The 12,401-nt window shown below is 38.8% G+C and overlaps 3 protein-coding genes, 1 long non-coding RNA gene and 1 pseudogene across 5 annotated transcripts in view; 2 read left to right on the forward strand and 3 right to left on the reverse strand.

Moving 5' to 3' along the window:
- Nucleotides 1-12,401, forward strand: part of LOC111318851 (lupus La protein) — an 85,296-nt gene that overhangs the window by 56,679 nt on the left and 16,216 nt on the right. The gene's annotated exons all lie outside the window — the stretch shown is intronic.
- Nucleotides 158-2,749, reverse strand: LOC148716931 (pyroglutamylated RF-amide peptide receptor-like). Its single transcript, XM_088744335.1, has one exon. It carries the CDS (start codon nt 2,696-2,698, stop codon nt 1,592-1,594), a length of 1,107 nt encoding a protein of 368 aa, XP_088600461.1. The 5' UTR covers nt 2,699-2,749; the 3' UTR covers nt 158-1,591.
- Nucleotides 5,623-7,285, forward strand: LOC148716932 (pyroglutamylated RF-amide peptide receptor-like). Its single transcript, XM_088746003.1, has one exon. It carries the CDS (start codon nt 5,802-5,804, stop codon nt 6,897-6,899), a length of 1,098 nt encoding a protein of 365 aa, XP_088602129.1. The 5' UTR covers nt 5,623-5,801; the 3' UTR covers nt 6,900-7,285.
- LOC148716933 (pyroglutamylated RF-amide peptide receptor-like) lies at nt 7,241-9,707 on the reverse strand (annotated as a pseudogene).
- Nucleotides 10,784-12,154, reverse strand: LOC148716934 (uncharacterized). The gene is made up of 3 exons (XR_015995033.1): nt 11,843-12,154; nt 11,450-11,534; nt 10,784-11,039 (listed from the first exon to the last, which is right to left on the reverse strand). It is a non-coding gene; the product is annotated as an uncharacterized LOC148716934 (long non-coding RNA).

Here is a 12,401-nt window from a genome sequence, read left to right on the forward strand (position 1 = left end):
TAATATTAATGAGGCTCGAACTTTTGATTTCGCGGTGTGATGGTTTGTCATCGAACCAAAGGATGTGCAATGGTTGGCTAGAACATTTACTGAGCTCATTTCCGACATGCGCAAAATCAACAAGGAAGTGAGGATCGGACGTGTAAAAATACAAGGTGATAAATTCTGTTTAGCCCACATGAAAGTATCTACCATGTGTCGCATAATGAAGAAGGCTAGAAAGTTAAAAAGTGATGAAAACAAGATATGTCTGCTTTCTAATGGATTTGCAAACTGCGTGTTGAAGCTAATTTGATTGAGGTATTTTATCGGTCGCAGCAATTTCGATGCCATTTTTCTCAGCATGTTCTTTTTAAAGCTTCGTCGGGGCATGAGATATTTAGATGTGCAAGCGGTGAAATAAGAAAAGCCTTTCCTTTCCGGTTCCTCGAAGCGGTTTGGATCAGATTTACACTACATCTCAGACAATGGAACTGCCCTTTAAATTAGCTTTATTCCTACCTACAGAAATTGATTTTAGTGGCGATCGCCAACTCACTCACAACTTACAGCACTTGAGTTATATAAACCAATTACATTACTCACAATGTAATTCTGCTCGCTATGCTCTCTCTTAATTAGCTTTAGTAAGTAGCAAAATAACATATTTGTACAGTAGCAGTTATTATCCATGTTTATCTGCCCTCATCTCAAGGATGGTGGAAGTTGAAGGAGTTATGAAAAACGGAGTCACAATAGAGCGTTTCTTTTGTAGAGCTTTCAAGAAATCTCCCAGCCACCTAATCCTCCCACTCCACGCCATTAAGGTGAGGCGTGAATCTAAAATGTCAAAACCGTGTTTACACATATCGACGAGCGAGTGCTCGCGTAGCATCTAAGTTATTTCACACAGCGCAATGGCTCTCTGACGGATAAATTGTTGTAAATTTTCTTGTTTAATGATGTAGCATAGTTTGGTATCACGTCGATGTGAAACCTTATTATATAGCTGGCAGCGCGTGTGGGCAACTGATATGAAGCGAATCCTTTGTTCTGATTGGCTGCCTAAGCGGGTAAGAAGGGAGAAGGGCCCATCTTGCCCTCTCAGGATTGCCCCGCTTTGATCCCGCGCAATAAAAAAATGTGTGTGGAGCAGGGTTCTTAATCTCTCAGCCGTAAAATGGCCAAAAAATGTAATCATTAGGCGTAAAAATTGACAAATTTTAACCGTTAATCGTACAAAAAATTAACCGTAAAATTTCTTCCTTTTTTCTACGTGTCACTTTGTGTCAGTTTGGTATACCGTAACCGTAAATTGGCGCGCCAAAATTTTAACCACTAGCCTTAAAAGCTATCATCCCATTCAGACCCTCTCATTCGACGGAGGAATGAGTCTGAATTAGCCAAGCCACACACTTTTATATTTACTTTTGTAAGTGAGATGACTTCACCCACACGTCAGGCGGTTTGTTGAGGCTTCCTTGCCTTATAATTATGATGTTGTTATTCTTTTTTTCGCTATTGTCAAAAAAAAAAAGGCAAATTAATAATAACGATAATGATGATTATAAAGTCTCAGGTCAAGATAGGAATGTTTTTGTTCTGGAATGGCTTATCTTTTGTCACTGTCTAGTTGTACTCGAATTGAAGTTTGCTTTGTTTCCTTCATGCGTATCTCATCAGGATTCACTCTATGATTATATGAAACAACGTGACGAGAACGAAAGCAGCAGTAGCAACAACAACAAGCAAATTTGACGCTGTTTTTCCTAAACTCAGGGCAAAAAAATGCATACACCGCGGTATTTACCAAGGAGCTTGATGCAGGAGCTATAGCTGTTAGCCAAAACTGTAAGATTATCTTTTTTCCTAGCGCCAATCCGTCCATAACACGATATTTATCCAAATTGTTTAAAAAAATACTTGGTCCCCAGCAAAGAATAAATCCAAGGACGGCGAAAAGCAACAGACGAATTGATTTTGATTTATGCTTTGCCACAGCGCTGTGAATGGCTCCATTCTTACTTCTTTTCCACAAGCGAACTGCAATTCTTGTGTATGCAACTATCATGTAGAAAAGAGGAATAAAAAACGCTACAATAGAGTACACTGTTTGCGATAGCTGAATTTGCCAAGTACCAGTCGGTCTATCACATAGAATATATTCCCCGCACTCCTGAGTGATGTTGACTTTCCAACAGTATTTGACTCGGCGAACAGTTACACTTTGAACAAACGAAATCGAAGATACCATGGCATATACCCAAATAGCTGCAACCATCAGTAAATATGACTTAAAAGGCGTGGAAATCAGACTCTTAAAGGGCTTTAGGATGTTTTTTTGTCTCTCCCAAGCAATGGCGACCAAGGTGCTGAAAATAGCTGCAGAGCAGGCGTGTTCAACAAAGATGGAAACTTTGCACATTACTGGATCCCTTCTTTCAAGACCATTGATAAAATTCATGGCAAACACAAGATGAAACAAAAAATGAGTCAAGGACAAATGAAAGATTAAAAAACTGGAAACGTTTTTCCGCAATTGCCCACTTCGCAGCATAACATAGATCACGAATATGTCAAGGATAGCTCCAAAATGAAAGAAAATGGAAAACACAATTTTAGAACTAAGCCAAAACGACAACTCTACATATGTGAGTTTAGGAAATGTGAGAATTTTAGTGGTAGGGCTTAAAGTTGCGAAATCTAACGAGTCGTTCATTTTAGCTTTTGCGCAGCAGTTGCGATCGAAGCTATATCAGCTTCAAGTGCAAACGACGGACACATGTAAATGATGATTGCACATACTAAGTTCCTTTCTTATTTAATCATTTTAAACGACGACAATGGAAAGGGCGACTTATGAAATACTCTGAGCCAATGGAGCCGAAGCAATGTCCCTTTTCGTGAACTAATATTTTAGGTTCATTGATGACGGCCTCCAACAGTAATTAATTTAAAAGTGCTACGTCCGCCTTTTGTAATCTTTTGTGATGGTTATTACTCAGCGAGGGAGGAGTTTACATCTTAAACCTCGCTCTGATAAGGGAGGAGTGAAAGAAAGTAATTGACGATCAGACTTCTTTTAATTGCTAGACATTGTCAACGACTGTTTAAAATTCACGATATCCAAAAAGCAAATTTTATTTTGCGTCAAGAAAAGCTTCGTGCTATGATGGCAGGCTATTGTGCGGTGTTTTGTGAAGAATAAAACCCTGGAACTTGATCACGTCTTCTTTAATCCATCTAAATTAAGACCAAAAAAAATTATTGAGATATTTTGTTTACTTTTTAGCGCTGCATCGTTCAGATCATTTCTTTTTTCAGCTGTTTGGCACACTTAGGGAAAAGACAAATACCATTAAGTAAAATAAGGAAATTCTAAAAGATAAACCCTCGTCTGAAGAGCGGCAAAGCAAAGGGCTCTTTGCATTATAAAGGGTTCAGTTCTATCCACATGAAATTAACTAACTTTGTAAAAAAAAGTACAATTATCATAAAGTTTTGAGCACGTAATGCTGTCACGAATTAATCCTAAATCGAAATGATGATGGCGTTTTTTTTTTCAGCTCCAATTCCGAACGTATTTCCCTTACACGATTTTCAATAAATACAAATCAACGATAAACTTTTATACACTCATGTCATGAAAGTGAAGTCGTGCTGGATGCAATTAGCATAAGAATGATGAATAGAGGCTAATAGCGTTTTTCGCCGTTGGGATGATAAGGTTTTCTAATTTTTTGTTTTCTTAGTTTTTGGCTAATGTCTTTTGTCGAAACTTTAATTTTCAGGGGTCTTTTCATATTGATTTGCACATAAAAAAGTAAATTTACATCTCGTTATATTTTTTCACAAATAAAAGCAGTGAATATAGAACGAACTGTTCCTCGATATTTTTCAAGCATTTTGAAATTTTTATTGTCATGACTGGTCAAAAATCTTGGATTACATTGGTTTTAATGTGCTCCGCTCTGTGATTTGTCAAGGAATCACGCGCCACTCTTTCAGCCAACCAGATGCAAAACTAGAACTAATCACGACTTGGTCGCGTGCGTTTTCCCGCGCTTTAGACGCTTTGGCTGTTTTTACTGCGAGTTTCCTTTCTTTTGATTGTTTTTTTTTGAGTACTTAGTTTGGTTTTACGACATCCATTCGAAAAGCTCTCTTATCTGCAGGTAAACAAAAACAAAAAAAGAAAAGACCTATTCCGACTAGGTTTCGTAAAAACCAACTAGAGCAGTCACAAAGGCCGATCATAAGAAAGGAAAAAATGCACACACACACACACACACACACGCGCGCGCGCGCGCACGCACGCACGCACACACACACAACACACACACACACACACTACTGATGTGTGGGAAAACATGTATGACTAAGTCCCAATCGAATGTCGAAAGTAATTCGAAATTATATTGGCTTGACTCACTCTGCTCTGTGATTGGTCCACAAAAAAATCGAACTTCTCTCTCAACCAATCAGATACAAAACTAAAACCAATTACGACTTGGTCATCTGCGTTTTGGGCAGTGTGGTCTGTTACTTTGAGTTCTCATTGGTTCTTAAGGTTATTCAGTCTTTTCTTCTCATTGGCTGTTATGATCGCTTTAGTTTTGGAAGACACTTAGTCAAAGAGCGCTCCAAAGTAAAACCGAAGTAATCCCGAATTCCTTTTGACTCTCCATAGTAAAAATTGCTTTAGTTATGGAGAGAATTAACATTAACTGCGAATGGCAAAATTTCAGACAAATCCACCCAGACGGTTCTCGTATTTCTTTGCCACACAGCAGGTTCCTATTCAATTTTTTTCATTTGCATTTCATGGACAAATGTTTCCCCTTCCCTTGTAGCAACAAAATAAACAACTTTTCCGGACTTTTAATTTACTAAAACAAAAGGTAGATATTCCATCCATTGAAATGTGATCTGACATTCGTCAACATTGGACTCTTATAACTGTCTCGCGAAAGGAATTTTGACGACAGGTAGTTATTTTTTTGGGGATGAGAAATAAGAAATCCTACTTTCATCTCACAACTGTTTTTGAGAACATCGAGAACAGTAATCGTGTTTGATTTTTCTAAGCCATCAAAAAAACGCCAACTGGCAAAAACACAAGAAGCGAAGCCAGCTGAACAGGATACAATAGTCATCAAAACACTTCCCATCCACGGTTTTACCTTTTAATAATTTTTTTGGTCAAATTGCTTTTTTTTCGTTTTGCGTAACCATCAGGAGGGGCTCGAGCAATTACTCACTTTCATCATCGGAAAGTTGACATGCGTGGGGACATCTTAGTGACATGTTATTGACTTACTTCATGAACTCATAACTATATTATCAATATTTCATATTCTGCCTAAGTTCAATGTAAACAGAGTGAAGCTTTCTAACAGAGGAGTTCGACATTTGGAATGTTTTTCTGACTTGAACTTGTCTATCACAACGTCGTTCTGCACTTCCACCAACTGGTAAGCAACATAAAGTTTTCATTTTCTTTTAACTTAATTACCAATCACTGTACAATAGTACAGATATTTTACATCACATTGACAGAAAAACAGCTATCGTAAATAGAAGATTTTTTATTATAGAAACATTTATTTGTTCTTGTTTTGCGCGATTTGGTCCAATGAGTGCTTGTTTTGCAGTATAAGGCTTTGAAGAGAAAGCTAAAAACATTCTCACCTTATTCCATTTTGTTCATTTTTCAGGGCGCACCGGTCATTTTTAACCGTGTTGACAATATCTTGCGCAAGGAACAAGCTGACGATTCGAGAGTACCTTGGTGGGAATTTGGTTCAATGAATTAAACAAGAATGGAAACACTGAATGCGACAGTTGAAAATTTCACTTCTAATAACACAGAGTACTCCCGTCTATGGAGAGACGGTTTCTTTTATGAATTTGCAGTATTTTCTTACGTTTTTTACGCCATTGTGTTCGGAACCGGCGGCGTGTTAGACATTTTTGTCATCTACGTTATGTTACGAAGTGGACAACTACGAAAAAATTTCGCCAGCTTTTTACTTTTTCATCTATCTGTGACTCATCTACTGTTTCATCTTGTGATCATCATGAATTTTACCGGGGATCTGCGTAGAAGAGATATTCGGGCTTGTAGGACGTTTGCCTTCGTCGACCACGCATGCCCAGCCGCTATTTTTAGCACGTTAGTTGCTATTGCGTGGGATAGACACAAAAACATTTTACAGCCTTTTAGGAGTCTGATCTCGAAACCTCTTCGGTCATATCTAATGATGATTGGAGTGATCTGGATATACGCCGTCTTATCATCTATTTCGTTTGTTCACAGTGTGAGGGTTCGGACGGTTACCTATTGTCGAACAGTGAGTGACAATGAAACATGTAGAGAGTATATGTTTTGTGAAATACTGCGGTCTAGTTGGCAAATTCGGCTCTCTGAAACAGTTTATTTTGTTGTGGCGTTTTTCATCCCTCTTTCCTATATAGCAGTTGTATATACAAGAATTGCAGTTCGCTTGTGGAAAAGAAGCAAAAATGGAGCAATTCATAGCGCCGTATTAAAGCATAAATCAAAATCTATTCGTTTGTTGGTCATAGCCGTATTTGGCTTTGTTCTTTGCTGGGGACCAAGTATTTTGGGGAGCATGTTGGAGAAATATCAAGCTTTTGACCGAGTGCCTGTAGAAACGCAGTCCTTTTTATCGGTGTGGTTCCTGTTAATCACACCGGCGTCAAGTTCTGGTGTAAGTACTGCAGTGTATGCATTTTTTTGCCCTGAATTCAGGAAAAACAGCATCAAATTTGCCTTTTGTTGTTGTTGCTGCTGTAAATCGTGCCGTAATCGCCGGATCAGTCCAGATGAAGAGATACGTTTACAAACAAGAACGTGGCAAACTTCGATACGAATAGAGCAGGTCGATCCAAAATGAAGAACTATCCTCTTTGTTGATTGGTTGAGCCCTCCGTCATTCGGGAACCATCTCTACGGTGTAACCGTCGGTTGCCAATTTACATTTTTAACTTCAGTTGATAAAATCAAAATTACCTTTTTACACCCACCGACGCAGCACCACAGTTTCTTTACAAACTTACCCCCTTCATAACCGCCAGATGGATACCATATGTACGAAGACATGTAATGCAGCGATATGATGCAACCAAGCCTTCGGGCTTGAGTTACGTATAAGAATATTGTAAGATTATATTATATTTCCCCATATTTGACGTACCTAGGACTGAGGTCAAACAACTGACACGAGGCGCTATTGACTCTGAGCTTGAGACTGCTGTCAGCAGTTTTGTCTATATATTTATTACAGGCCAATCAATATTTAAGAAATTGGAATATACATAAGTCATAATTACTGAAAAATATAAGGTTTTTAGGTGATCAAACAAACATGCATTCTGTCACAAGCGCGCAAACTAGGTTGTCGCAAAGGATTTTATGGTAGCCATCAATTAATGTAAAAAATGTTATAGGTGGGTTTTACGCGGGAAAAAATCCTATTACCCTGAACAAAATGTTTCTTTCACCTTCCTGGCTATATCGTCCAATAGGCGTTCTATAGTTTCGGAACCTTCCTCTTGAGGAGTTCAATCGCATTTTATTTGTAAGGCTAATATATAAATAACCGAAATATCACCGCACATGTAAATATTCGTTATGTACTCATAGAAATAAACCTGAGTATTCAAATTTACGAAAGCATGTTATACATTTGAATGTTTGTTTAAATGGCTGGGGGTTGCTAGAGATCATTGTAGCTCGATTAATTTCCTTATTTTGCAAGAATCATATAAACAAGAGTACCTTTGTTTTCGTTGATCAATTTTTAGACTTCAGGTGCACCATTTTTTTTCAGGATTCAGAATGGCGCCCGCTACGTTTTATTTCATCTCAGACACCTTTGGACTCTTGGATCAATAAATTTAGAATTGATGACGACATTTTCTGAACACCTCAATTCAGTCTTAGGAAATAGCTGATTTCAGTTTGTACAACAAAGAAGAGTTAACATTTTTAAGCCGTGTAAGGCATCCAAGTAAGGAAGACCTTCTTATGCAGCTCATGCATGTGAGATCTGTAAGAAAGGGCACTCAGGGTTTTATAAAAATTTCTGTCAGTTAGATCCAAATGCAATGGGGGTGCGCAGGAGGGAATGCAGAAATTATTCTTCCATGTTCCACGGTCCCGCACGCTCCATGCTCGTTGCACGTCACCCCCACTCCGCTGGCCGCCTCGCTCGTTAACGCTGTTCCTAGTCGGTCAGCGAAGTGCACCAAAAATAGAGATACAGTGTGTTCAAAAGCATGAGAATATCTTCAGCTTATGACAGAGGCCAGAAAGACACCAAATATTGATGTGTCTTGCTCCCATAGTCCCTTGGGCTTTATGCTGGTCACCAGTTGCTCATGTGCTCCACGTTGTACTCCGTGGCTGTGCGAAGTGACTCTAAAAATAGGCATGCGGTACGTACATACGCGGAAAACTTGATATTCTGTTGATTTTCTCCTCTGATTCGCTCACATCAGATGACCGGCTCCACGCGACCTAAAGGACGATGGCTTGAACAACAGAAGCAACAGTATCTGAGAACTCCTCTCCTGAATTCAGGGCTCAGGAATGCGTAGATAACTGGGTTTATAGAAGAGCTAGATATCTGCATAATTATACACAAAACATAAACTATGTAAGAATGTTCAGACGATGAATATTCAAATACTCTATACACCTCCAGTAATTGCAATACAAAAATTGGCGCCCAGCAGAACGCAAAAGCTAGGACAGCAGCGACCATCAAACGAGTAGATTTCATTTTTCTCTTGGCAACTGCCATGTGAATTGTTCCATTTTTGCTTCTGTTCCACAAACTTAGAGCTATCTTTGCGTATGCGAAAAACAAAAAACGCCAGCATAAAGTAGAAGGTTCTTGAGAGCTGATCTTTCCAGTCAGTAGGTAGCGCACAGTAGCTATACTCTTCACAACTTTCGGTGCCATTGTTTTGTTTGGAGCAAATTACAGCAGAGAGGCTCTTGATACTGTAAAAAAACGGGTGAGACGTTATTAAGGCGTAACACCAAATCGAGACAACTAAAAGTAGATACGTCTTCAGTTTTCTTGGTGCCAAGCTTTGAAAAGGCCTTAGTATGTTTCTGTGTCGGTCCCAGGCAATAGCAGCTAAACTGCTAAAAATGGCCGCCGCTGAGGTATAACCAACGAGTACCCAGGCTTTGCACGAAGTGGATGATCGGAAGAAAAGTATCTGGACCATTAGTAACATCGGAATGACGAAGTGAAACAACAGATGAGTGATGGACAAATGGCAAATCAAAAAGCATGAAATATTTCGTCGTGCCTTACCACTTCGAAGCATGACGAAAACAACTACGGAGTTTAAAATTGCACCAGAAGAAAGCAACACGTAGTAGATGATGAACGGCCATTGAGTGTAGCTTGCACGATTTTGTTGCGCTTGTGAAGAATTACGCGGAACGGTCTCTGACCGGTTTGCTGACATTTGATTCATTTCTTCCTGAAAGATCGTTAACTTTGAACTCTATACCGTTGTCTTTCACCACGGACAGTTTATCACTTCCTAGGTTTTTTAGTCATGATAACATAGACAGGACTGAAAGCTTGCGAGTGACGAAATTAATTTTAAATAAACTACGTATTAATTTACATTAAAAGTCAAAATTATTATTTACTTTTCATTATGTACCTACACTTTATTGCACATCTAAAACAACCGACTCGACAGCAGACAAAAGGCTCGAGTAGATTACCTACTCTTCATTGTCTTAAGGCCTTCACTGAACAAAACCAAACAGACTGCAGGTGGAAAGTCAATGATTTTGCGCGTTAATTACTTTTGTCGAAAATACGTCTCAAAAATTTTTGGAGATTTCTCTTGTGCCTTTTTTCTAAAAATAGTTTAGCTTATTATTGATGGGAAATTGCAATCATAATGGATCTAAACGTGAAAAATTCTTATTGGAAAGTAGGACCAAACCGAGGACAGAGCCTTTTCTTTACATAAACAAAAGAGGATAAGTTTCTAAAGCAATTGTGGTGCTGCGTCGGTAGGGGGTAGTACAAAATAATTCGGTTTTATCATCTGAGTTAATTATGTAAATTGGCCACCGTAAGCAGTTTCAAAGCTGACGTTTTGAGCGTTAGCCCTTCGTTAGAGCCCTTTGTTAGCACTTCGCTCTGACGTGGGGCTAACGTTTGAAACGTCAGCTTTAAAAAAAGTCTTTACGGTGACCAATTTACATTATCAACAGTTGATAAAACCAAATTACATATTCTATCAAGCTGGTTTAATGCTTCTGAGTTTAGGAAGCCATTAAAACAAATCGCCATTGAGTGTCAAAAGTAATCCAAACTGACGTTAGTTTTGCTTCTCAGCGCTCCGTGATTGGTCCGCAAAACTTGCATCAAGCTCTCAACCAATCAGATGCAAAACTAGAGCCAATCACGACCTGGTCACCAGCGTTTTTCCCGCGCTTCCAAATCAACAAACTTGTCAAACTAATTTATGGGGAAACGAAAGCAGCTTAAAGGAAGAATTACTTATAAGATCTCTCTATTAAAGTGTAATTCAGCTGATTTTAGGGACTCACCACCCCTCTAAAAAAATACAAATTTCATTGGAATACAGCTTTTTTTTTCGGAGAAAAATGACGGAAAAATGAGTTAAAAAATGAGTTAGAAATGAATAAAAGCTTTTTAAGTATTTTACTTTACAGAATTCTTGTTTATATAGTACTTACAAGTACAGCATTACAGTCATGTTGCTGTTCAAAGAGACGAAAAAATTCTCAGCTGAGTGGTGCTGGAGGATGTAATAAAAACCCCTGGGTTATTTATTTATTTATTTATTTATTTATTTATTACGAATATTTAGACAGGGTATCCGAGTTCAGCAAATAGCTGGTTTAAATGGGGCCCTGTGACTTCGCCACACTCATGTTGCTGGGAAAGGTCTTGATGCTGTGCACTAGAGTCCTTTTGGCTGGGTACCAACCCAGTTCAAATGTGTTGCTTTCTGTAGACGCACGGCTGAGACGAAAAAAGAATAAATTAAAAAAAAATGAAAAAATTAAACGTAATATTTACAGGAAGCTGGGATGGCGCAGTGGTGACGCACCCGCTTCCTGCTGCGCTGGCCTGGGTTAGTTTCCCAAGTGGGTCGTGCACGTCCCGGGGACTTTTACCAGTTTTACAATTTACAAAATTAACCTGTTTGCTAAATTCCAACTCGGGTTTGTACCCACACTCAGATTCTTTTAAAAAAGTCACATTTTTGCTGATTTTATTCTATCTCATTTGATTTTCAGCATCTTGACTCAGACTTACATGTAAGTCGGCGCAGAAAGACCTAACAGGCGTAATTGCGCGAGTTTACTATAATCGAGCCTGTAAAAAGTAACCATAGACAAAGGGATAAGGAATGAGGTCGTAACACTTACTTCGGGTCTGTTCCTTCATCGTCATCATTGTCAGGATTACAAATGGAGCGGGCGTTCCACAGCTTTACACAGTTGTCCACTCCACCTGGAAGGAAAAATAAAATAAGTGCAAATGCTTTCCTGCTGAGCAGCAAAGACAAAAATAGCGCCCTGCTGTTAACCATAAACTCAAAATTCATGCATGCCTTGCGGGCCTATACTTCACATTCACTCATTCACTCGCAGCCAATGGCAATATCATGGATGAAGTACTTGAAGTGCATTACCCACAAAAAATATAAAAAAACTACAAACTGGATAAGACCCAAAAAGTCGTTGCTAAACATAGAAATATTATATAAGGCTTTGCCAGTTTTATTCTTTGACTGTGTTTGAAGCATAAACAAATCAAACCTGAAGCCAGCAGATTCCCATCTCTACTAAACATCAAAGAGTACACAGTGTCTGAGTGTCCTTTTAGCTCGGTCAATAATGCCCCTTCCGCGAGATCCCAAACTAAAATACGCTTATCAACGCCTAAACGATAAATGGAACAAGAGCAAAAAGTTAGTCAATTTGGAAGAGACTCGTGCAAGGCGCAAACGTCTTTGCATCCGTCAAAAGGAATCTTTAGTGGAAGGTGCAACGGAAACAGATAAAGACGACGTAAAATAGAAATTAACTGAAATATAAAAAGGAAAAACAAATCTACGATACTCAGCTGTAGGTAATGAAATCTTTATTACAAGAAAACAGTGGTCTAACATCTGCGCATGTGTGCGTACTTCCAGACTTTCAGAACCAAGTTGTCTGACACAAGTCACATTCACGACTTAGTCACCCGCGTTTTTCCCGCGCTTCCAAATCAACAAACTTGTCAAAATAATTTTATGGGGAAACGAAAGCAGCTTCAAGGGAAAATTACTCATCAGATCTCTTTATTAAAGTGCATTTCAGCCGATTTTTAGAACAT

Source organism: Stylophora pistillata, chromosome 14 (assembly GCF_964205215.1).
Source record: "Stylophora pistillata chromosome 14, jaStyPist1.2, whole genome shotgun sequence".
NCBI lineage: Eukaryota > Metazoa > Cnidaria > Anthozoa > Scleractinia > Pocilloporidae > Stylophora > Stylophora pistillata.